This window comes from Oryctolagus cuniculus, chromosome 17 (assembly GCF_051225735.1).
Source record: "Oryctolagus cuniculus isolate XC-2025 breed Fujian yellow rabbit chromosome 17, ASM5122573v1, whole genome shotgun sequence".
NCBI lineage: Eukaryota > Metazoa > Chordata > Mammalia > Lagomorpha > Leporidae > Oryctolagus > Oryctolagus cuniculus.
This window is the reverse complement of record NC_142883.1, coordinates 54,508,076-54,534,113: the sequence shown is the minus strand read 5'-3', so window position 1 is coordinate 54,534,113 and position 26,038 is coordinate 54,508,076. Positions and strand designations below refer to the sequence as shown.

The window sequence follows — 26,038 nt, the reverse complement described above, 5'->3', positions numbered from 1 at the left end:
TCCTGAACACAGAGATGTCAATATGAGGTGGGTCATGGCTCATGCGATAACAGAAGTTCTAAAAAAATCCATGATTGACAATGAAACATTATCAAAGAAAGAAAATCTGAAGGCCAAGTCAGAGGGGATAAAGTTGTAGCCTGCACTCTGGCTTGACCAGAAGTCACTGCACTGCTGTACTAGGAAGAACCTCTCTCAGACAGGCATGAAGGCTCCTCAGGTGGTGTGGGGTGGGTTTGTGGACACCTCTGCACACCTGCACTGACCACAGGGCAGGCCTGGTCAACATCCCTCCCTGAACCCCATCTAAAGCACCTACACTTTTGAGTCACCAAGGGACTACTTCAGGAACAGTCCCAAGTCTTCTCTTGTCTTTTTCTGATTTTTACTAGGGTACCCTAGAGGATCAGATCATCCAGGCCAATCCCCTCCTGGAGGCCTTTGGAAACGCCAAGACTGTGAGGAATGACAACTCCTCAAGATTTGTAAGACTCAGACAATTTTCCGCTACCCTCCTGCCCTGCAAAAAAAAAAAAAAAAAAAAAAAAAAAAAAAAAAAAAAAAAAAAAAAAAAACCTCCACTCAAATACTGCACATGAAACATTACCACATAAACTAAAATATGCTAAGACCTATTTCTAACCCCAAGTGACTCAGATCGATCTATCCCAGTGGGGTACTATGATGTTCTTTGAAGAATGTGCTGACTTATTCCTGGTGGAGGGAGGGCTTAGCTATTTTTCCCTAACTAGTCAACATCACCTTACAGTAGCCTGAAGTCATTGCAGTGGTTCCAATTCCACAGCTGAGGACAATTCTGTGTACTATCATGGGTCTCTCTCTGTAGAAACCTTTTAAAATGGAAAAGTCCATTGAGCAATATTCATTCATTTACCTGCAGAAAGTCTCTTATCAATGAAGTTAGCAGGTTTGACCTTCTCCAAGTCAGGGGGCATTGGGAGTAAGGAAAAATGAGTGAAAGCAGAAGAGCTTTTATATATATATATATATATATATATATATATATATATATCAGCAGTCTAATACTGAAAATATTGAATGATATGTTCCATCCCTCAATCTTTCACTTAAGATTATCTCAACCAAAGAGCTATTGACTTCCATGTTGGTAAGTAAACAAATATCCAGCCCTCTATTTCATAATCTCCCTGGCCAGTGGGGCAAGGACTCAGATGTGAAGCCCTCATTTTTGCCTACAGCTGGAAACACATAGCCTAACTCCAAACATCTCACTGATTGGATCATCCCAACCCACATTTTCTTGCTGCCCCTCCAAAGTAAAATCATTACTCATGAGAAGGTAGGTACATTCATCAAAGACCAATGTTTTGAATGCTGTGCTGTCTATTCTTGGATATGCCCTTTGTGCCCTGTGTGCTGTCCATTTGCTCATCTGTTTTCCACAATTCAAGTCCCCTTCCTTAGGGGCGACCTGGATACATGTTCCATGTCAGAGGTATGCTGCACTTGGACCAACTTAGTTTTTGTGCTAACACTACCTGAACATGACAGACAATGCCTTCAGAGAATACCCTGCTATCACTTCTATTTATTTGGTTCACAGGCCTCTCTTGGTCCTGACCCAAAAGTCACAATCATTCCAGTTACTTTGTCCTTCTTCCACTCTCCAAACATTTTTAGGCTAATGGGGTAACTTCCATCCTCTTCCTTGAAGTGCTGAAAAATACTGAAGATCCAACATATATCTCTACCATCTTTCACTAATTGTTTGCAGGCTGTCTTGAGAAACTTTTGAGCATATTTAGGCACCAATCACATTCCAGACTCTGGGCGGACAAGCAAGGCAATCTTTTTGCCCTCATATTTGTTCCCAGTATGGTATAGGGCCAATCAAGCAGATAATGTAAAATAAGCACAGATATATACACATACATACAACATTTCACCTTTCACTCTCCAAAAAGGGCCCACCGGACTCTTAGTGGTTCTTTTGATAGCCAAGGCACTGGACTTGAACTTCGATGTGCTAGATAAGGTAAATATGCTTCTAGTGAGTTGTATGTAAAACTGAGGCTAGAAATCTCAGAAGGAACATCTAGAGGCAAAAGAAGTGCTAAGCCAGGTCAATCAGATTATTAATCCAAAGATGTGATGAGGAAGAGTTTGCAAATGCAGCTGTAAGGCAGCAAGATAAATACTACTGCAGCAATCAAGAGTGAAGTGCTCCCAGGCAGAGAGTAGGAGAGGCAGCCTGCAGGCATCCCCTGAGATGTGGGGACAAGGCCAGGTACTGGTAGAACTGCCTGGAATCTTGGCTGATCCAGCTTGTGGAAATAGAGAGGAGGGCAGTGTTCCCAATTCTACCCCACTTCCTCCTTGACTTGTGCTCCCCACCCACTGGTGGCGGCCACCTGTCAGAGGCCAGCCACAGAACTGTATAAATGAAATAACATGGTGTTTGTCAACATGCCATTGGACAGGGAAAGTTCATCCGGATTCATTTTGGAGCCACGGGAAAGCTAGCATCGGCAGACATTGAAACCTGTGAGTCTGACCCTCTACAAAGACCTGGGTATTTGACTAAAAAGGTATCTTTCAGGAACCTGAAATAACATTGTTTGTTGTTGTTGTTGTTACTTTAGATCTGTTGGAAAAATCCAGAGTGACATTTCAATTATCTAGTGAGAGGAGCTATCATATTTTTTACCAAATCATGTCCAACAAGAAGCCAGAACTAATTGGTGAGTTCTCAGGATATCATTCTTAACCTTTCAAATCAGTGGCATTGGGGGCAAAAACCCTGGAGTGAGTTGTGCATGAAATGCTAAAGGGATGGATCTTTGTGTTTTGCAGACCTGCTTCTGATCTCAACAAACCCCTTTGATTTCCCGTTCGTGAGCCAAGGAGAGGTCACAGTAGCCAGCATTGATGACAGTGAAGAACTGTTGGCAACTGATGTAAGTGTTTGGTTTCTTGTGTGTTGACACATAGAATATTTGAACTTGTGAGCTATGAGGCAGGTGAGTGAACTCCTGAGAAAATCAAGATCCAAGGAAGCTAAGTGATTAGTACCCAGGTCCCAGACTCAAAAACTCAGAGGATCAGTACAGACTGCCCCCTCCCCAACTCAGTTCTCTATTACAGGATTTCAGAATGGGAATCTGGAAGATTCTTTAAAACAGAACTTCACTAGCATTTTAAGTAGAATAAAAGTTTGCACTTTAAGGTTTTTAACATAACATTTGCCAGAACATTTCTGGGTACAAAACCACCTACACAAGTCTTCCAGGAAATAGGAAAAAGTATAAAGCAGTGGAAAAAGCCTGATCTCTGTAGCAGCCCCTGCATTTTTCATCCACTCACCACCTTGGGCTCGCCCTGGACACCTCCCTCCTCAGGTCATCTTTTGGGATGGTAGCCTTGATCTTTGGGGAGTATTTGCAGGGTTAATAATTAGAACAATAATAACGAAAAGTGTTGCATGCCATTGCAGGTTACTTACTAAATACTAACAATAACACTACTATAAAAATAATATCCTATATATTTATAAATAAATAATACTAATGTATTTTTAAATTATGTTATATAAATATACTAATATATAACTAAATAATTGTATACTACATAATATCATATATCCTATATAATATAATATACTAATATAAACATAATATAAACACTAACATAGTACTAATAACACTAAATGTGTTGTATACCATTTCAGGCTACTTACTCTCATAAAACCTCAGTTCTTCACATGGAAATTTGGGGAAAAAAAATCTGTGCACCTGCAGGATTCTTGTGAGAATTGAATGCAATGGCATATGGTGGTGCCTACCCAGTGCCTCTCACATAGAAAGGGCGCTGGAAAACTTTGCTTCTATCTCATTTGAAAAGTGACAGTGTTATTTTCCATGATCCTTGCTTCCAGTTCTAAAATCTGTAATGCATCACATCTTGAGTTGGAACAGCCCTGGAATTCCTATATGGCAATGACAAACTCTCAAGCTATTGAACCATTTCTCAGTTCCTATCTGTGAGACTTCCTTCTCCCAGTCTCACATAATGGTTCCAATATGCCCACAGAGAAGACAGCCTCCAAAGCTAGGTGCACGTCAGGAGGAGCATACTCAGTTCTCATTTGATGGTCAGAAACAGATTATTCATATTCTCTTCCCTTCCACTCCACCCACCCACACAAAGATGGTCAGGAAATTATTTTAATTCCTAATTTGCCACAATCCACTTGTCATCTACTTACTTGGGCAAAAAGTGAGGTCTTTACCAAGAAAAAGCTGCACTTTGATTTCTGAGTCCAATTTTTTTCCCAGAATGCCATTGACATCCTGGGCTTCAGCTCAGAGGAAAAGGTTGGAATCTACAAGCTGACAGGAGCCGTGATGCACTATGGGAACATGAAATTCAAGCAGAAGCAGCGTGAGGAGCAGGCGGAGCCGGATGGCACTGAAGGTACCCACATCTGGGAAAAGAACTTGGGAGCCAATAAGCTTTACATTCCTCTCAAGAGCTCTTCTTCCAAAATTGCATGTCTGGGTTGTCTGAAGCTCATTGCGTATGAACTAGGGAAGTTCACTCACTCAGCCAAGGATTTCTGTGGTGGCAAATCCTTGAACTACAAAACTTACCATGCTGGTAATGAATAATCACCATCTACTCTGCCTTCTATTACCCTAAGTTTATCTATTTTTTTTTAAGATTTATGTATTTATTTGAGAGAGAGAGTTACAGAGAGAGGGAGAAAACAGAGAGAAAGGTCTTCCATCCACTGGTTCACTCCCCAAATGGCTGCAACAGCCAGAGCTGGGCCAATCTGAAGCCAGGACCCAGGAGCTTCTTTTAGGTCTCCCACATGGGTGCAGGGGCCCAAACATTTCAGCCATCTTCCACTGCTTTCTCAGGCCATAGGAAAGAGCTGGATCGAAAGAGGAGCAACCAGGACACAAACTGGCACCTGTATGGGATGCAGTGCCACAGGCTGAGGCTTAGCCACTTACTGCATCACAGGGCCGGCCCCAGTTTATCTGTTTTTTAAGGTGGAATTTTATGAAAAATCTCATTACATGAGCTCCACTTTCTCCCCATGTTATTGTTATTAGTGTACAGAAGTTAATGATGACTATACTCACCATTTGGGCCAAAAAATGAGACCTTTAATAAAGTGGGGGCCGAGTTTTCTTCCTACTTTCATTTCTCCCCAACGTCTGTTGAACTTGACACTGAAACAAGGACTAGTGAACAAATCTTCCTCCCCAAACTTTGACCTGGTTGACCCCACCATCACCCTCATCCTTAAGAAGTCTGGAAATAGGACAGAGGGGAAAAGGCAAGGCCGAACAGTGAGTTACAGAACCCATATCCCCATCTCCCTGCCCCCATTATGTCCCACCCATCTGAACTCTTAACTCTCACAATGCACCTTGCAAATTCTCTGCACAAAGGGCTGGCACCGTGAGTCATCCCTATTAATTCTACTTTTAAATTATATCCCTTTTTATCAATTTAAAGCCTACTGATTAGTAACCTCTTTGTGAAGGATGATATCCATTCCTATTCACAGATTCACCTGCACTCAAGTGAAGGAGATTATATAAGACTTGCCCACCAGATACATGCAACTCTTTGGGCCAGTTTCAAATCCTGCTCATCACAGTGGTCCATACTAACTAAAAGGAGAGGAACTCAAGTATCCAGAGCAGAAATCAGGGAAGACTTCCTAGCAGAGGGGACCTTGACTTGGACTTGAAGGATAAGTAGAATTCTGAAAGATGCCAAGGAGAAGGTGGTCTTGATAGAAGATACGTCATGAGTGAGGGAAAGAGGAAGGAATATGATGGGGACTGAGGAGCAGAGAGAAATACATGTTGACTGTGGAACAGAATATATGTAGTGGACTTGCAAGAGACGAGAATTTAAAAGTTATTATTTTGACATCCATTTGGGAAGGTTTTGAGTGCTAGAGTAAATGGTTCAGAATGTATTTGGTAGATCACAAAAGCCACTGGTGCTCCAAGCAGCAGGGGAAGTATGTGTGACCACCTGAAATTTATCTGTCATCAGTCAGCCTCACCAAGAGTGAGGAACTCTTGGAAACAAGTCCCAGGTTCCTCAGCAAGGGTGGGCTGTCTCGATTGTGTCACAGAGGAGTCTCAGGCCCTCTTCCAGTCCTACCGGCCTTGTGTTCGGTGTTTAGGGACAGAAAGAGCCCAGTAAAGGGGAAGTGGAGGGCTGTAGTAGGGGTCTGATGATGATTTCAATCTGAGTGAATGTTTGCTGGGAGTTCCCTGTGCACTGGGCATGCTGTGACAACCCTACAACACGGGTACTGTGACTGTCTTCCATTTCACACCTGACAACATTGAGGCACCAAAAACCAAAAGCACAAGTCTGAACCCAGGCAGTTTGACACTAGAGAGCTCTTTGCCACTATACTAGTCCACAACTGTTGGTAACCGTGGAAAGGCCAGCTGTTTTCAGGGTAAAATGAACAAGCATATCATGGAGAGAGAGAGAAAGGGATGTATCATGCCAAGCTTTTTAAGATTAAGTAAATAGAAAAATAATCATACCATCTACCTAAATGGGCAAGGTAGGAAGAAGATAGTTTGAGCAAAGAGTTAAACATGAATTTGGCCTCTAATTAAGTACTTAACAAATTCTGATCTGGATTTTTTTTAACTTGTTTCGCCAGCCAGCAACAAGGGGAATGTACTGACCAAGACTGAGTTGTCCCTGGGTAGCAGTACTTTTCTACATTCTCAGTGTGCTCAATGAAGACATCAGGTCCATTCCAAAGTCCATGAATGGCCACGGAATCACATGAAACCATATTAAGTCATTCCTCTATATCCACAGGGAATTGGTTTCAGGATCTCACCCCCCCTCCCCCAACACAACCACCAAAAACTTGTGGATGCTCAGGTCTCTTACATAAAATGGCTTAGTATTTGCATAGAACCTACACACATCCTCCTTAATACTTTAAATATCTCTTGGGTTTTTTTTTTTAAAATAATACTTAATACAGTGTATGTGCTATGTAAATAGTTGTGACACTGTGTTGTTCAGGGAATAGTGACAAGGGAAAACATATCTGTACTTGTTCAGTACAGATGCAATTTTTCCCTCAAATGTTTTTGATCTGGCTTGGTTGAATCCATGGATACAGAGAGTTGACTGCAGACCATGAAGAATATGAAATTTCTACACTCACTTGATTTTCACCAGCTCCAAACTCTTGAAGGCAGGGTCAAAGTTTTGTACATCTCTCTCAACTATTAGTATGACATTTTTGCATAAATTAGGAAAATTCATATATATATATTCAACTATCCATATGTCGCCTCTTTTACTTGTATATTATTTTGATGGTATTATCATATTCTAAAAATTACTATGCAATTAATACATTTTTATGAAATTGAAATATAGATAGTTTAAGGATTGACAAAGAAACATCATTTTCGTAAAGCTGTATCTAGGAAGAAAATGGAAAATCCTTAAGAACCACAGGCCCCTGAGCTATGGAATTAAAAAGCTTCATGAGACAATCCTAGGTCTCGTACAATAGGAGAACATAAATGTCTAAAAGGATTATGGAGAACATTCCTGGGAGGAGCTGGGCCAGACTGGACCCTTCAGCAGCTGTTGTTTGTGCATGACACCATTTCTCCTCTTCCTCCAGTGGCTGACAAAGCCGGATACCTGATGGGTCTGAATTCTGCAGAAATGCTGAAAGGTCTGTGCTGTCCAAGGGTGAAGGTGGGCAATGAATATGTCACCAAAGGACAAAATGTCCAGCAGGTAACCAGGATGCTCTGGATCCCATTGACTGGGGGTTTTCATAGTTTAATCACCATCCTCAAACCCTTTGAGCTGCGGCTTTCAGAAATACATATGATATTGGCTCTGGTTTGGGGGAGTAATTCATTCTTAGGCCTCCAGGGCAACTCAAGGAACACAAATCAAGGAATACCCAGTGAATGCCTTGAGAGTCTAGGCCAGAAAATGAAGAGTCCGTGGGAGCTCCTCAACATGTCTGTGTTTCCTGAGACCTGTGTCTTTTGATCCTAGTTCCAAAATCTCATGAGAGAAACTTGGATTAACACAATCTGGATTGAGTGTCTGATTAAGTCTGGGCGGGGGCTGGAGCCATTTGTTATATAATCTTGCAAGTTACAAAACTATCTTTGTAAATCCAAAGGGTACACATCATGAGTTGGGCAAAGACCTCAAAGCATTTTTAATATTAGGTTGAACTACATGAAAATGCCAGTATTCAATTGCTTTAGACCCTTAAGACATCACTTTTTATAAGTTTCAAATTCTATGTTTTCAACATAAAAATACTAGTTTGAGGGTTGAGGGAATGATCCTTCTTCAAGGTGACCAACTCAGTGGGCGCTCTGGCCAAAGCCGTCTACGAGAAGATGTTCCTGTGGATGGTCACCCGCATCAACCAGCAGCTGGACACCAAGCAGCCCAGGCAGTACTTCATCGGGGTCTTGGACATTGCAGGCTTTGAGATCTTTGATGTAAGTTGTTTGGGTAAATGGCCAAGAAGGAGCCTCCTACTTAGTTCTGTTTTGCTAAATTCCCAATAGGGTTTTCCAAACTCACTCAAACTCTGGTATTTGAAACACTCAGTTCAACAGCCTGGAGCAGCTGTGCATCAACTTCACCAACGAGAAACTGCAACAGTTTTTCAACCACCACATGTTCGTGCTGGAGCAGGAGGAGTACAAGAAGGAAGGCATCGAGTGGGAGTTCATTGACTTCGGGATGGACCTGGCTGCCTGCATTGAGCTCATTGAGAAGGTAGGGAACTCCTGTTCCCCAGGGACAGCTCTTTCTTGGTTGGGACTCTTGCCTTGTTGCTCTATCTTGTCTCTGCTGATAGAATGGTACCATTAACCCCCTCCCTCCATGCTGGAAGCCTGCAGATACCTGAATCCCCTTGTGCAGAGACGGTAAGCCTGTGCAAAGCACCAGAAGCTGTGTAATCTGTTCTGACAGCTACTGAAACACATGGTTGGATAATATCAAAGGGCTTACTTATTCCCAAGAATGTAATTGGAATCCCAACAAGGACTGTGACCTTTCTTACCTATTTGATTTTGCCCAAAATCCCAAGGAGGAGAGACCATGGATCAGTAGGGGTTCTTGGCAAGATGTTACTATGAAAGCAAGAAATGATATCAACTTTTTAAAAACAGAATCCTATCACATTTTAAGCACTGATCATGTTGGAATAAGTATACTCATATCTTTCTATAGTAGCAATGAGAAATCCAGAATTTTTTTAAATAGGACTTACATTACTTTATGGCTGTACTATATATAACTTGACCTTTAAAAAATATATTGCTAAAAGTGAGCTATGTTTATATACATGTAATTCCATTTTATACTCTTTTGCTCAACAAATATTAATTAAGCCATACTCTATGACTAGTATTGTTATGTCATCACACCAGAGAGATCAGGAGCCAGGGCTTATAGTCTAGTGTTTTGGTGCCAAAGTGATAATACCAAAGAGATTCTCTTTGATTTCTCCAGACCATGGAGCTGTTGGTATGTACTATTAATCAATGCAGATGCATAGTCTCCATTATCCTCCTTCTAGCCGATGGGCATCTTCTCCATCCTGGAAGAGGAGTGCATGTTCCCCAAGGCCACAGACACCTCCTTCAAGAACAAGCTGTATGACCAGCACCTAGGCAAGTCTAACAACTTCCAGAAGCCCAAGCCTGCCAAAGGCAAGGCCGAGGCCCACTTCTCGCTGGTGCACTACGCGGGCACCGTGGACTACAACATCGCCGGCTGGCTGGACAAGAACAAGGACCCCCTGAATGAGACCGTGGTCGGGCTCTATCAGAAGTCTGCACTGAAGCTGCTGTCCTTCCTTTTTTCCAACTACGCTGGAGCAGAAGCAGGTGAAGTTCTATGTTTTACTTCCCTTGTGGAAAGCTGTCTGCAATTACTCGCTTCCCAAAGCAGCCCATGAAGAGCCAGTAGTCAGATATAAGGTTTGATAAGCTTGATCTTGATTTATCCGTCTGTCTCTGATATCCGTGTTTCTTTGTCCTCCTCCTCTTCCTTTAGAGACTGAGTTCTATGGAGATAAATAGGACTTTCGGCTGGACAAGATAGCCAATGGTGCATTACTCAATAGTCTTCTATGGAGATATAATTGACATGTGATAAAATTCACCCTTAAAAATGAAATGGTTTTAGTGTATTCACAGCATTGTACAATCATATCTATCCAGTTTGAGAATATTTGCTTGATACTGTAGCCCATGGGCAGTCACCCCAGACTCCTGTACCAAACCCTAAGCAACCACTAATCTACTTCTGCCTCCACAGATTTGCCTGTTCTGCACATTTCCTGTAAATCAAATTGTACACTGTGTGGTTTGTTGTGTGTGCTTTCTGGCACTCAGTTCAAGATTTTCAAGGTTTGTCCAGGTCATAACATACACCAGGACTTCATTTCTTTCTCTAGGCAAATAATACTCCATTATAGGAATGCACCAAATTTTTCTCCAACTCTCCACCAGTTGATGGACATTTGGATTGTCTCAGTTTTTTGACTATTGTGGATAATGTTCTATGAACACTTGTGTAGAAACTCCCATGTGGACATGTGATCACCTCTCTTGGGTATATACCTAGGAGTTGAATTAGTGGCTGTGCTTCAGTCTTTGAAGAACCACTGAATTCTTTTCCAAAGTAGCTCCCCATGCCAGCCAAAAGTTTAATAAAATAATTTTTAAAGTTATCAGCATATATATTTATATATAGCTTTTTTCTATAGTAGCCAAAACAGGTTAAAATTGTTTGGATTACTTTAAATGTATACATTTAATGAATTAATGCTTCTAATTTGAAAAAACATGCAACATAAGAATCCATAGATAATTGGATTTTTAGAAAATTAATGTCTAGTGGGCTCTGAGTAGAGGAATGTAGTATGTAGGCACACAGGTAAACTAGAATGGGGAACATCATTTTCTAAGCATTTGATCAGGATATCACTGTAGCTGTACTGCATAACTTCATGTTAGGCAACACCAAGACCTTCACATAGGACCATATGTGGAGGTAGATCTGGAAAAGTGTCCAAACGTGCATTTCTCCAAGATTGTGGCTACAGGGATGGTGAACTAAGAAGAGTATAGGGGGAAGGGAGACAACATTTTCCCCAAGGCTGAATCTTGGTGAAGGATCTGAGGCTAGATCTGAAACAGAGCCATTCAGAAAAAGTAGACTGTCACTGACTCCAGATTCAGATGGCAAATAAAGTGATCTGTTTTAGAAAAGAAAAAAAAAGTTGAGTTGTAGAATATTCTTTTAAAATGTCAATATTTTTTCATTAAAAGATAAATAGGGATTTGGGGCCAGCCCTGGCCTGAAGCACCAGCATCCCATATAGGTGACAGTTCTAGTCCCCGCTGCTCATCTTCCAATCCAATTCTCTGCTATGTTCTGGGAAAGCAGTAAAAGATGGCCCAAGTTCTTGGGTCCCTGCACCCATGTGGGAGACCGGGAAGAAACTCCTGGCTCCTGACTTTGGATTGGCATAGCTCTAGTCATTGCAGCCATCTGGGGAGTGAACCAGCAGAAGGAAAACCTTTCTCTGTCTCTCCCTCTCACTGTCTATAATTCTACCTCTCAAATAAATAAATAAAATCTTAAAAAAAAATAAATAGGGGTTCAATGATAATAGGAGCTTAGCTCTTGAAAGAAACCACAAGCTTGGGAGGAATGTCTCAGTGTTGCCAGTGATTCAGCTGGGTTTCCTGTCTGATTTCCAAAGAGATGGACTCTCCTTCCATCCTGAGAGTCTAAGTTACACTCCCAGGCAAATGCCACCCATGTCTCACTCCAAATCCAGGTAGTCGGGGGGCACGTTAAAAACAAATAAAAGCCGGTGCCGCGGCTCACTAGGCTAATTCTCTGCCTTGCGGCGCTGGCACACCGGTTTCTAGTCCCGGTCGGGGCGCCAGATTCTGTCCCAGTTGCCCTTCTTCCAGGCCAGCTCTCTGCTGTGGTCAGGGAGTGCAGTGGAGGATGGCCCAAGTGCTTGGGCCCTGCACCCCATGGGAGACCAGGAGAAGCACCTGGCTCCTGCCATCAGATCAGCGCGGTGCGGCCATGGCAGCCATTGGAGGGTGAACCAACGGCAAAAAAGGAAGACCTTTCTCTCTGTCTCTCTCTCTCACTGTCCACTCTGCCTGTCAAAAAAAAAAAAAAAAAAAAAAAAAAGTAAAAATAATTAAAAAAAAAAATAAAACGTCCTTTCTGTATGTCAAAAGGAAGCTGAAATTCCTGTTTGAGATTTTAGACTAAGAAGTGGCTTAGCAAGTCCACACCCGAGTCCCCTGAGGTATCACTGACCCTCCCTTCTGTGCCTCTCCAGGTGACTCGGGGGGCAGCAAGAAGGGCGGGAAGAAGAAGGGCTCCTCGTTCCAGACCGTGTCAGCCGTGTTCAGGGTTCGTATTGGGCAGCTCCACGTTCAGCTTTCTGCCCAGTGGTGTGGCATTTCCTCAAATGAATGTGCCTTTTTCGGTTTTTGTCTCAGGAAAATTTAAACAAACTAATGACCAACCTGAGGAGCACTCACCCCCACTTTGTTCGCTGTCTGATTCCCAATGAGACCAAGACTCCAGGTGAGTCACCCTCAACCAGAACAGGACCCCCTGAAGAGTGTGCAAGATATTCTCTCTCTCCCTCTCTCTCTCCTCTCTCTCTCTCCTCTCCCCCCCCCTTTCCTCTCTCTCCTCTCAATCTCTCTCCTCTCTTTCCTCTCTCTCTCTCTCTTTCCTCTCTCTCCTCTCTCTCTCTCTCTCCTCTCCTCTCTCTCCTCTCTCTCTCTCTGTCCCTGTGTGTGTGTGAAAAGGATTCTAGTTTTTACCACTCCTCAAAATGCTCTTCGACCATGGTGAAGCCAACAGATCAGGAGAGATAGCTGGCTGCCATTGAAAACATAGTTTGTCACTCACAGTTAAGAGAAAACAACGCACCAGGCAAGGCCACGAGGGGGAAGCACAGGGGCTGGGTTAGGAGTCAAGGGGAAATCACAAGTGAGAGTCTCTATTGCAGTTTTCAAGGAAGCCGATGGGAGAGGCAGGGCAAGCAGTTAAGCAGGCTTAGGTTTGGCTTCAAGGGTTAGGAACTGTCCCTAGTTGTCTTGTACCTGTCCTGGGTGATTAAGACAGGGGACTATTGGTCTGGGGTATAGGAGCCCCGGGAGAGCTTGACACAGGTGTTGTTGTGGAGTAAGGACCTTGGCTCTGGTGGTTTATCTGTGAAAGGTGCCCTTGTAGGTCATGTGCTGTCACTAGGAATTGACTAGCCCTAGAAGGAGCAATCTAACACAAATCATCAAAACCCCAAGATCGAAGAGGGAGTGATGGGGAAGAAGACATCCTTAGTGGCTGTGATGTGAGAGGGACATGGCATAGCTCAAGGAACTCATTAGAAGTTCAGTATGTCGGTCCAAAAACAAAGTAGGACTCTTCCTGGGCCCGCTGAAGAGCGTCTCAGCCTGGACCGGGAGGAAAGAGTTAGACCAAGCCCTGAGAGATCTCAACTCAGAATCTGAGTTCGCACAAACAAGCGGGGCCTTGCGAGGGAAGCAAGTCCCATCCCAGTGCTGCGACTCCTCTGCAAGGCACTTACCTGTCTAGGCTTCAGTGTCCCTGGAGTCCTTCCACTGCATAGGAGCACTGTGAGAATTAGGAAGGGTTTTGCCCTCCTTGTGAGATGGCCCCCAACAGGGTGCACAGCTAGGAAAGCAGAGTGGCAGCTCTGGTCTCCCCATCATCAAACAAGGGTCTGTACATTTTCCTGTGGCTTCAAAAGGGCCCAGTGTCCTATAAGTATACCTTTCTCCCTTCTCTTTAACTGTGCCTGGTGGCAGCCAGCAACAACTATAGTATCTGTTAGGCTCCTTCCATAGTGCCAGGGGCTATTTAAACCTCTTTACCATCTTTTTTTTTAACTTTTATTTAGTAAATATAAATTTCCAAAGTACAGTTTATGGATTACAATGGCTTCCCCCCCATAATTTCCCTCCCACTTGCACGCCTCCCATTTCCCGCTCCCTCTCCCATTCCATTCACATCAAGATTCATTTTCAATTATCTTTATATACAGAAGATTGATTTAGTATATATTAAGTAAAGATTTCATCAGTTTGCACCCACACAGAAACACAAAGTGTAAAATCCTGTTTCAGTACTAGTTATAGCATTACTTCACATTGGATAACACTTAAGGACAGATCCCACATGAGAAGTAAGTACACAGTGACTCCTGTTGTTGACTTAACAATTTGACACTCTTGTTTATGGCGTCAGTAATCTCCCTAGGCTCTAGTCAGGAGTTGCCAAGGATATGGAAGCCTTTTGAGTTCGCCGACTTCGATCTTATTCCGACAAGGCCATAGTCAAAGTGGAGGTTCTCTCCTCCCTTCAGAGAAAGGTACCTCCTTCTTTGATGGCCCCGTTCCTTCCACTGGGATCTCACTCGCAGAGATCTTTCATTTAGGTCTTTTTTTTTTTTTTTCCAGAGTGTCTTGGCTTTCCGTGCCTAAAATACTCTCATGGGCTCTTCAGCCAGATCCGAATGCCTTAAGGGCTGATTCTGAGGCCAGAGTGCTATTTAGGACATCTGCCATTCTATGAGTCTGCTGTGTATCCCACTTCCCATGTTGGATTGTTCTCTCCCTTTTTGATTCTATCAGTTAGTAGTTGCAGACACTAGTTTTGTTTGTGTGATCCCTTTGACTCTTAGACCTATCAGTGTGATCAATTGTGAATTGAAATTGATCACTTGGACTAGTGAGATGGCATTGTTACATGCCACCTTGATGGGATTGTATTGGAATCCCCTGGCACGTTTCTGACTCCACCATTTGGGGCAAGTCCGATTGAGCATGTCCCAAATTGTACATCTCCTCCCTGTCTTATTCCCACTCTTATATTTAACAGGAATCACTTTTCAGTTAAAATTTAAACACCTAAAAATAATTGTGTGTTAATTACAGAGTTCAACCAATAGTACTAGAACAAAAAAAAAAAATACTAAAAGGGATAAAGTATTACATTGTACATCAACAGTCAGGACAAGGGCTGATCAAGTCACTCGATCCTCCCAGCAACCATATGAATAAAATAATAAAATAAATTTTAAATTAAAAATATGAAATGAAATCAAGGCATAGAAAGTCCAATTTCACACAGCTGGTAAAGAGCACAGCAGGAATTTGAGCCTCTCAGAATCATCATCATCTGAGAAATAACTGGAGATGATTTCACTCCCACTCAGCAGTTCGCTGAATTTCTGATACAGCCTCTCTTTGGTCTTGTCCGCTTTTTCTCTAGGGAATCACTGAACCAACAGAACTTCCAGGAATGATATACTCCACATCTGCACTGTCCGATATGGTAGCCATTACTTACGTGAAGTGTGGCGAGTGCAGCTAACGACATGAATTCTTAATTTTAACAGACGTACATGCTATTTGCATGTGTGGCTTAAACCTGCTGTGTCAGCACAGCTCTAGGACAGCCTTGAAAACTATGCAGTGAAATCTCCCCTACAGCAACCAAGGAAGGGTGTGAGCTTCCTGGGAGTCTCCCTTAGGTTCAGTCAAAGGCAACCTTACTGCAGCCCTACCAGCAATTTAGAGTCCACAGTGAGAAACCATCATGAGGTCACAGCACCTTTCCCGGAACCCCTCACACAGCCCTGAGAGAGAATTTTCCCAGGCCCAGTTCAGTTTGCACCTGATCCAGGCTGGTTACCAAGAGGGGCTGTGGTCCCTCACCACGGAGACTTGTCCCTGTGCTCCTCTTCTTCTATCCTAGCTTTAGCTCTCCCCACTGCTTTCTCCAGCAGGTGCTAAACAGCTAGTGAATGACCACCTGCCCTGCATTCAACCCTCTCCATCCCCTACCATAGCACTCCTTCTTTTTAAATACTTACTTTAGTTATTTGAAAGGCAGTGACAGAGAGATAAAGAGATCTTCCATCTACTGGTACATTTCCCAAATGGCCACAATAACCAGGGCTAGGCAAGTTGGAAACCAGGAGCCTAGAATTCCATACAGGTCCCCCACAAGGGTGGCAGGGCCCAAGTAGTTGGGCCATCTTCTGCTTCTTTTCCAGGCACATCAGCAGGGAGCCAGATTGGAAGCAGAGCAGCTGAGACTTGAACTGGTGCTCATATGGGATGCCAGCATCATAGGCAGCAGTTTAACCCACTGGGCCACAACGCCAGCCCCAGTTCTCTCTTTATCTACTTTGTCTCCCTCCTCCCACTGAAGGCACAGCCTATAGGTTGTACATCCTTGTCCTTTAGTTGTAGAGCCTGGCTATAGAGTCAAAGGCCATGGACAGGGTACAGATCAGTATTTTGGCTTTTATCCACATGGTTATGGAGTACTAGAGTCTGTTGGGATTATTTCTACTGTGGGACCTATAGGCAAGTTCCAGCCACCCCAACCCCTTCATTTTAGTTGGGACGAATGGGTGTCTTGGAGTGTCTCATGGTACCCCAATCCTTCAAAGACAAAGAATGAAAAAGCCACAGATGTGCTTCCAGGACACTCTCTCCCCAGGTGTGATGGACCACTACCTGGTCATGCACCAGCTGCGCTGCAATGGAGTCCTTGAGGGCATCCGGATCTGCAGGAAAGGATTCCCCAGCCGCATCCTGTATGCCGACTTCAAACAGAGGTACGCTCCTGTGTCTTTACAGCTCTCCCCTTGTGAAGGGCACCGTTTGTGTTCCCCAGAGTCACTCCTAAGGAAACGGGTGTTTGTCGGGCCCACAGACCTCCCAAGGTCTCTATGAACTTCATCTTTGGGGAGGATGACCCCAGACCCAAAGTGGTTCCACGGTCAGAATCCAGACCTTCTAGCCTGGTTGATACTCTGGACCAAGATGGCTCAACCTCTGCTCTTTGACATTTGGGGCTAGATAACTCTTTATTGTGTAAGCTTTCCTGGGCATTTTTGGATTTTATCTGCATCCCTGGCCTCTACCTGGAGATGCCACTAGGAAACCACACCCCCTGCCCCCAAGAGGTGTTCATCCAACATGACCCACTGCTCTCCCCCAACTCTCTCCTCCCAGCCATCTGGGCCCACAAGTCCCTGTCCGGGGTGGAGGAGGGGAGATGAGCCTCCAGAGGCAGGAGAACCAATGTCTGCAGGTCACATTTGATTTCAAGGCTTTTTTTAAGTTTAGAAAGCAATCATTTCCTCTAAAGCAGAATTTCAGCTGTGAGTATCCTTCCTCCACGCTTCGCTTCCTCCTGCTGTAGCTCCCTTGCTGGCATCAACCCCAAGTCATGCCCTCCCCCAGACCTGCCATACAATATTCTAAGGCTGGAGCAAGCCTAGGAGGCAAGAAGTAGGGGGCCATGGCTCAGAGATGGGGTCAGTCTGGGGAGCTGAATGCATGCAGGAGATTCCGTCCTCTCTCTCAGGTACCGGATCCTCAATGCCAGCGCCATCCCAGAAGGGCAGTTCATCGACAGCAAAAATGCTTCTGAGAAGCTCCTGAACTCCATTGACGTGGACCGAGAGCAGTACAGGTTTGGCCACACCAAGGTGAGAACACTGAAGGTGGGATTCCCTCGCACACCCACAGCTCTGGCTGCCCATCGGCTGGTCCGGGGAGAGGGTCCGTTTCCTCTTCCATTCAGCCTGCTCCAGCAGCCCAGGCAAAGGGGGCTCTGTGTGCAGCTGCAGACACCTCGATCTGCATGCTGGCTGCTAAGTGGCCAGAAGCTCAGATTGGAAGCCCAGGATGAAAGCGTAGGGAAGCTCAGGGGTCCTGGAGGGAGCTGATGGAGGCATATTTCAGGGGGAGGAAGGAGCTGAGGAGGGCTGCATGGGCAGAACTCCGGGGCAGGGAGGAATTGAGAGGCGGCTCTCACCAAGAAAGTGCTGCCATTCATCAGACACATGCGTACCAGCCCTGAGAGCAGCCTTCTACACCTCCCAGGGTGCTTCAAAAAGTTTACAGAAAACGAATTAGGAAATAACGTAGAGATAATATGGAACAAAGAAATAATACAGAAAAAAATCAGCTTCTTTTGTTGCAAAAATTTTGGAAACCCATGCATTAGAGGCATCTTCAGAAAGTTCATAGACAATGTATATTATGACATCACTATGTGGAAGGTGTACTTCAGCAAGGACAATATTCACAAATGTGGCAAAATGCTAAAAATTGCCATTAAAAATATAATTTTTTAAAAAATTAGAAAACAATCTTTAGAGTATAATATGTTGTCTACCTTCATTTAATGAGTAATGGATCATCACTAGTTTCAGTTTTAAAAAGAAATAGAAAATAATTTTTAGGGTGTCCTATTATTTAATGAGTAGTGGATCGTCAGTAGTAGTTACAAGTATTACATGGCTTAATCTAAGTATCACAATTAAAATCCATAGTTACAACTTAATATTTGCTGAATGTTCTCTCTACAATACAAAAATCAATCTACAATCTAGAGAATTTACATTTGTAATTAACCATGCATACCTGGATTGGTTTTTTAAAAAAGAAATAACTATGCATGATTTCAAAAATTTTTTGCACTAAAATCAATGTAATCTTTAATTCCACTTTTTACAGACTTTTTGAAGCACCTTGAGTTTCATTGACTCCTCACAATGACCAGTGAGGTGGGATGACCATGATAAAGGTGGTCCTGACCTCATCAGGTTCTTGGGGGCGTGGGGGGAATGGCAGCTTCAGAAGAACAAGGCAAGGGCAATGATCAAGGTCAGATGGATGGTGAATGCCAACGGCCAGCCAGCTTCAAGAGATCACCTGATTCCAAAGTTCTCCCTCCTACACAGGGGCAGGCTAGGGGTCCCCAGCAGATTGTAGGTGAGGTGAGCCTGAGGGTGGAACTGGCCCTCCCAGATGGACAGAAAGAGAGGAAGAGGGTGTGATAGATGCACCTTGAACCTCTCCAAATCTGAGTGCAACTGAGCTTCGTGGCTGCTTTCTGGAGTCCTCCCTGTGGGGGTCTGTCTGAATAGATCCATTGGATTGATGGGGCCTGGAACCTACTGTAGAACAGGCCATCTCACTGCCCAGAAGGGGCCCCAGTGCAGACCAGAGACTGAGAACTGAAGCTGGGAAGCTGGGCTGCTGCCAGCCCCGACCCTGAGTTCTGGGGGTTGAGGGCTGGGATTGGGCAAAAGCAGACGCCCTGGAGGGCTGGGATGGAATCCTGCTGAGGACATAGCAGGGCTCTCTGTTTTCATGCAGGTGTTTTTCAAAGCGGGGCTCTTGGGACTTTTGGAGGAGATGAGAGACGAGAAGCTGGTAACGCTGATGACACGCACACAGGCCTTGTGCAGGGGGTACCTGATGCGGGTGGAGTTCAAGAAGATGATGGAGAGGAGGTGATGCAGGCCCTCACCCCTGCCTCACCCTACATCCGCCACCCTCGCCCCTGATTCCTGCCTCCTGCCCTTAGTCTTGGGTTATCCATTTAAACAGCATTTCCTGAGCCACAATCCAGTGCTGGGTTCTCTGCTTGGCCCTGGGGAACAGGAATAGACCCTACCACCTGCAAGCTCACACCAGGGTGGGAAGCAAACACATGCATGGTGACTTCGACCCTAAAACAAGTACAACGTTAGCCTTCTGTTCAGGGCCATGGGGGACTGGCAAGAATCAGCCTGCATGCTGGTTGGAGGGTTGGGACAGGCATGGAGGGGTGAGCAGGAGGAAAGAACTTCCTGGAAGAAGCTTGGCATGACCTGAGAAAGATAGCCTTGGAGAGAGCAGGTCACACTGGTGGGGCATGGAGCTGGGGACAGGCATGCATCAAGTTCAGTAGCAGACTGTGTCCTCTGGTTGCTGGGGAGCCATGAAGGGCTTAAGGGGACGAGTGCTGGGGCCAAGTCACTCCGGCAGTTCAGGAGAAGGGTGCACCTGAGGGGATAAGGCGAGAAGACCAGGTGGTGGCAGAGTCCATATGAGAGGTGACGAGGGCCTGAATTTGGACATAGGTTATGGGCAAGACGAGGGCATAGGTTCGAGGAGTATTTCATCACTCAGGAGGCAACTGCGGCACAGATGACAAGGACGTGGATTCACGGAGAGGGCGAGCTGGGGACATTCTCCCGGTCCCCCACCTGCTGCTGCCAGTGTGTGTTAGTCGGGAAGAACTCCCAGGCATCCAGTTTGTGAAGCATATGGAAGCCAGCATGGACTTGAAACCTGTTTTAAAATCTCAAAGAAGGGACTGGTTTAAGGGGGAAAAAAACTGTGTTTTCAGGTATCTGTGAGCTCTGCGAATATGATGCTGTGGAAGGTGCAGGTGGGAGAGAGTAGCAGAGGCACTGGGAGGAAGGCAGAGTGGAAATCGGGCAAACAGGGCAAGAGGGAGGGAGATGAATGAGGACCGGCCTTGGGTTCACACCAGTATTCCAACAGGAAGAGGACTCCATTTGGCAAGACACAGGCCAAGCACAGACAGAGGCAAGAGCTGATCAACAACTCGGATGTGGGAGAAAGGCCCCAGGAATGAAAGATGCACATTGCAGGGGCCTCAGGCAGGGCACTTTCTATGGGGTGGGGGAGAGGCAGCCAGGAGAGTGGGGGACCCACAGACAGCCTCCGTCTCTCTCTTACCTCTCAACCCTTGCACATGCTATGCCATCTGCCTTGATTGCAGGCCCACTCTGGATCCCTAGGATCTGCCAAGCTGGGCTGTGCCGCCTTCCCACCTAGGGGAAGGGTGCAGATCCTGGGCCCAGGGTGGCCAGGTGAGGAGGCAGAGACTGCACTGTGCTGTGGGTTATTAACCGGAGTCCTCCCGGCTGCACAGGGACTCCATCTTCTGCATCCAGTACAACATCCGCGCCTTCATGAACGTCAAGCACTGGCCCTGGATGAACCTGTTCTTCAAGATCAAGCCCCTGCTCAAGAGCGCGGAGGCCGAGAAGGAGATGGCCACCATGAAGGAGGACTTCGAGAGGGCCAAGGAGGAACTGGCCAGGTCTGAGGCACGCCGCAAGGAGCTGGAGGAGAAGATGGTCACCCTGCTGCAGGAGAAGAATGACCTCCAGTTGCAGGTCCAGTCCGTAAGTAGCTTCCAAAAACGCGGACTCTGGAGGCCTGGAGAGCAGGAACATGGTAGCCCCCCTCCGAGTGTCTATTCAAGAGGCAGTGGTGTCACCCAGTGGTCATATGTGGTATTGCAGCACCACCCTGGCGGTGGAAGTACAGGGACCCCCAGCTTGGCCAAAAACCAGGGTGTCCCAGAAAACATACATAAAAGGGGATTTGTCGCGCCCTGATTCCTCCCTCTTCTCCACAGCATGGGAGAAGCACGTATACGTCACCATAACAAGAAATTGTCAAGAATGCCCAGGTCTCAAGAAAATCCAATCTGTAGAAATCAAACCAAATGGCAAACTTTGATTTAATCATCTTTTTCCAAATAAATGGCTAGGAATTACATTCTACTGTAGTTTTAATAAATTTGTGACTATTTTAGAATTTACTTCATATGAGTGAAAAAAAGTGAATAACCCAATTTAAAGTAGAAAGAGTGGTTTTCACGTGTGACTTTCTTTTTTTTTTAATTTATTTATCTGACAGGTAGAGTTACAGAAAGAGAGACAGAGACAAAGAGACAGAGAGACAGAGAGAAAGGTCTTCCTTCCGTTGTTTCACTCCCCAAATGGCTGCTACGGCTGGCGCTGCGCTGATCTGAAGCCAGGAGCCAGATGCTTCCTCCTGGTCTCCCATGCGGGTGCAGGGGCCCAAGCACTTGGACCATCCTCCACTGCCCTCCCGGGCTACAGCAGAGAGCTGGACTGGAAGAGCAGCAACCGGGACTAGAACCTGGTGCCCATATGGGATGCCGGCGCCACAGGCGGAGGATTAGCCAAGTGAGCCATGGCGCCGGGCCCCATGTGTGACTTTCAACAATATTATTACGCTCCAAAAATGCTTTAAAGTTAGGCATTTTGTACCAGAGGACTGCACAACACTCTGGCCGTGTAATTGTTTCATCTCACAGTTAATGCATTTATAGTTTTTCCTCTTTAATAATCCCCGAAAGTCATTTGCCTTTATGTGCAAAGCATTTTTCATGTTTTCACTTTTCCGGTCAGAATCACACAGTTTTTGGGAACACTTTTTCCAGGTAGAGGGGCAAGAGAACTGGGTTTTAGAATCAAGTAACTGGGTTCAGATCTCAGATCTTCCACCTGGTAATCGTGTGACCTTGGACATGCTACTTGTCTTCTTTTGCCTCAGCTTTCTCATCTGTAAAATGGGCATAGTAACAGTGCTTGCCTTATAGGAATGAATACATGTAAAGCATCTAGCACACGATCCATGTTCATGGACGTTCCATAAACACAGCACTCACTCTTGCCTGTCTCTTCCCATATGTTTCTCTGCAACATATGCCTACTTCTTAAAATACTCATCTATGGAGAGATAGGTCCCACTTTATTTTAAGAACAGAATGAGCTAATTGTGGTCTAAGATGCTTGCTACAAAGCCTTCCAGAAGGGCTTGCATTGTGGCATAGCACTGACTGTGACGCTGGCATCCCATATGGGCACTGGTTCAGGTCCCAGCTGCTCCACTTCTGATCCAGCTCTCTGCTAATGGCCTGGGAAAGCAGCAGAAGATGGCCCAAGTGCTTGGGTCCCTGCATCCACGTGGGAGACCTGAAGGAAGCTCCTGACTTTGGCCTGGCCCAGTGCTGGCTATTGCAGCCATCTAGGGAGTGAACCAGTGGGTGGAAGATCTCTCTCTCTCTCTCTCTCTGTAACTGACTTTCTAAATAAGTAAATGTTTTTTAAAGCCTTCTGGAACATGTACTTAATCACAGATTCTTGTGTGCTTTCAGGGATCTGTTCTGTGGAGTGAGGAGTCACAGACACATAGCGTGCACACATGACCCACCCTGGGCTTATGTCCAGGTGATGGGCTTTTAAGGGACGAGGCCCTTTCCTTCTAGGGCTTTTAATGAGGCTGAGCAGAGCGCCTAACGAGCCAGTTCTTTCAGGAGACGGAAAATCTGATGGACGCTGAGGAGCGATGTGAGGGCCTCATCAAAAGCAAGATTCAACTGGAGGCCAAAGTCAAGGAGCTGAACGAGAGGCTGGAAGAGGAGGAAGAGATGAACTCCGACCTGGTCGCCAAGAAGAGGACGCTGGAAGATAAGTGTTGCTCGCTCAAGAGAGACATTGACGACCTGGAGCTGACCCTGACCAAAGTCGAGAAGGAGAAGCATGCCACAGAGAACAAGGTGGGAGACCCCAGGTCTGCGGGCCCCTCCCCCTTGCTCCCTCTAACCGGGGGGCCTGGCAGCGGAAGGTGGGAGCCAAAGAGAAGTGCAGGTGCCACCGTGCCCCTCCTTCCCTCCCTGCCTTGTTCCAAATCCCCATCAACATCCTAACAAACAGATGTCCACATGTGTATCCTATGGGTATACAGACTGATGAATTCACCTTCTGAGGCAGTGTGTTAGCTAACTTGACCATGTTCTTCTTTGTACATTATAATGCATTCCGCCAAGGAATAATCCTAATGGGAGAAGGTAAGGCACTTTGAGAGACTGGAGAGGAAGATAAAGAACGGAGAAGCTGCCCAAGCCAGAATATAAAGAATTAACCAATAAAGAAACGGGGGGAGGGAGGGGAGAAAGCACAGCCTTTGTTGTTGGAAGCCTCTGGATTCTTTGTTGTGTGATACCCATCATTTAATATCAACACTTGTTGCTACTGTCCTAGGTAAAGAATCTTTCTGAAGAGATGACGGCTCTGGAAGAAAACATTTCCAAGTTGACCAAAGAAAAGAAGTCTCTGCAGGAAGCCCACCAGCAAACACTGGATGACCTTCAGGTGGAAGAAGACAAAGTGAACGGCCTCATCAAGATCAATGCCAAGCTCGAGCAGCAAACGGATGATGTGAGGACACTTTCCCGCTACCCGTCAGCACCTGCTCCTGGGGCAAGGGCAGGCAGGTGGGGTTAAAATAGAACTCAGGGCCTGTGAGGTCAGAACCCCTGAGGGCAGGCCTGAGCGAGTCTGGGATTCTGAGCAAGCGGCTTACTCTTGCAGAACCCTCACTTCTACCTTGTGCGATGGGAATTCGGATAAACCCAGGAGCTTTCCATGGGAAGCTAAGCACGTAGAAGTCAGTAAGGCAATAGCTGCTGTTATCATCAGCGTTATCAGCTCCTGCTCTTGCAACCTTCGCACGTCAGGATCTCCAATCCTATCCTAATTCTTTAAAAAAACCAAGTGTCTTTTGTGGCCAGCAAAATGACTCTTTCCCCCTATCATATTACATTATTGTTCTTGCTGTAAGAGCAGGGTTTCACGTTCTCTGGCTTGATTCACTAAGTGGCTAGAACTTTCCCAGATCTCTGTGATTTCCCTGGAGGGGCCCCAGTGTGTGTGTGCTACTCCTCTGCACCCTCCTTTCCCTGAGCCCACGCACAGATTCCTTGCCTGAATCTCTCTGAGGCTGCAAAGTGGACGCTGGGAGGAGAGAGGGCATGCAACCTAGACCTTCATAGTGACCCCTGTGGACACCCCCACTTGTTCCTGTCCATGGCAAGGGCAGGCATCTGTGGGTACTTTGTACTCCTGCAGTGACAGTGGCCTGGGCAGGCCAGGTGGGCATCCGCTGGCAGAGGCACCAGTGGGTCCTGGGGGATCCAGCCTCCTGGGATAGCTTTTGCTGGGGGAGGAAAGAGAAGGGAGGCAGGGGGAAGATCCACGTCCTCCACCACCAGAGGCTTGCAGTCAGGACTGCCAGGAAGCCACAGCCCGTGAGTGTACCAGCATCGGAGACAAAGGGCAGGCTCATGTTCCCAGCAGGGCCTCAACCTTCCCACCTGTGTCTTCCCAGCTTGAGGGCTCCTTAGAGCAAGAGAAGAAGCTGCGAGCAGACCTGGAGAGAGTGAAGAGGAAGCTGGAAGGAGACCTGAAAATGGCCCAGGAATCCATCATGGATCTGGAAAACGACAAGCAGCAAGTGGAGGAGAAACTGAAGAAGTAGGCAGTTCTTGTGTTCCACTTCTCTGTTTGAGCCCGGAAAGCAGCTTTCCCCTCTTCAAAGGCTTCTATCTCATGTCCCTTTTAAAACAAATCTATTTGCAGGAAGGAGTTTGAAATCAGTCAGTTACAAACCAAGATTGACGATGAACAGGTTCAAAGTTTGCAGTTGCAAAAGAAGATCAAGGAACTACAGGTGAAGGCCGAGGTCTTCCCAATCAGGGCAATCCCATTGCAAGGGCCGCAGCTTGCTCTTTGTCTCCTTTGTTTCTTGGGCTGTTGCTTTTCCCCTCCCATTTCTTGAAAGTGATAGTTCAGTTCATTCAAGACATGAAATGTGAATATTTTACTACCACGCTTCAGCACCTATTCCCTGTAGAAATGCAGGCAGGTGGGGTTAAGCAGAACACAGGACTTGAGAGTTCAGATTCCAGAGTGAGGATCCATGAGTATAGACCTTAGCTTCACTCCTGGAATTAGTATTTTAATTTTCTAAGTAACATGTAAACATATTCAACAAAATGTTACCAAAAAGGCTAAGTATTGTGAAGCCCTGTTTTCCCAGAAGTAACCAGCAATGTCAGTTGGGTGTGCAGCCCTCTCGATCTTTGGCTTGTGCGTTTATATACACAGTCAAAATCAAAGGACGCATAAAAAATGTGAGGGGAATTCAAAATAGTCATGGGAAATGGAAGCAAAAGATACGTTTATCCCGGCACAAAAATATTTGGGATCCATGCATATGCGGGATCTTTAAAAGGTTCATAGAAACTGTGTATTATGAAACCAACCACTTATGAATTTCAAAAAGTTTGAGCATAAATAAACATCCTTTATGGAACTATTTCTTTCTTGATTTTTATTTGAAAGGCAGAGAGAGACACACACACACACACCTAGAGAGCACTCATTGTACTGTGTTACTCCTCAAATGCCTGCAACAGCTGGGACTGGGCC

The 26,038-nt window shown here is 45.5% G+C and overlaps 1 protein-coding gene across 3 annotated transcripts in view; it reads left to right on the top strand.

The window, feature by feature from the left end:
* Positions 1 to 26,038, top strand: part of MYH13 (myosin heavy chain 13) — a 56,769-nt gene that overhangs the window by 14,408 nt on the left and 16,323 nt on the right. For 2 of the 3 annotated variants that reach the window (NM_001163066.2, XM_089316640.1), the window contains 19 exon segments: positions 393 to 485; positions 2,463 to 2,526; positions 2,625 to 2,723; positions 2,836 to 2,939; positions 4,317 to 4,455; positions 7,688 to 7,806; positions 8,388 to 8,537; positions 8,650 to 8,820; positions 9,629 to 9,938; positions 12,428 to 12,501; positions 12,591 to 12,678; positions 16,636 to 16,753; positions 17,509 to 17,632; positions 19,311 to 19,447; positions 20,881 to 21,136; positions 23,083 to 23,325; positions 23,810 to 23,986; positions 24,936 to 25,081; positions 25,187 to 25,277. In NM_001163066.2, the coding sequence (NP_001156538.1) occupies positions 393 to 485; positions 2,463 to 2,526; positions 2,625 to 2,723; positions 2,836 to 2,939; positions 4,317 to 4,455; positions 7,688 to 7,806; positions 8,388 to 8,537; positions 8,650 to 8,820; positions 9,629 to 9,938; positions 12,428 to 12,501; positions 12,591 to 12,678; positions 16,636 to 16,753; positions 17,509 to 17,632; positions 19,311 to 19,447; positions 20,881 to 21,136; positions 23,083 to 23,325; positions 23,810 to 23,986; positions 24,936 to 25,081; positions 25,187 to 25,277 (2,703 nt within the window). 3 annotated transcript variants of the gene reach the window in all.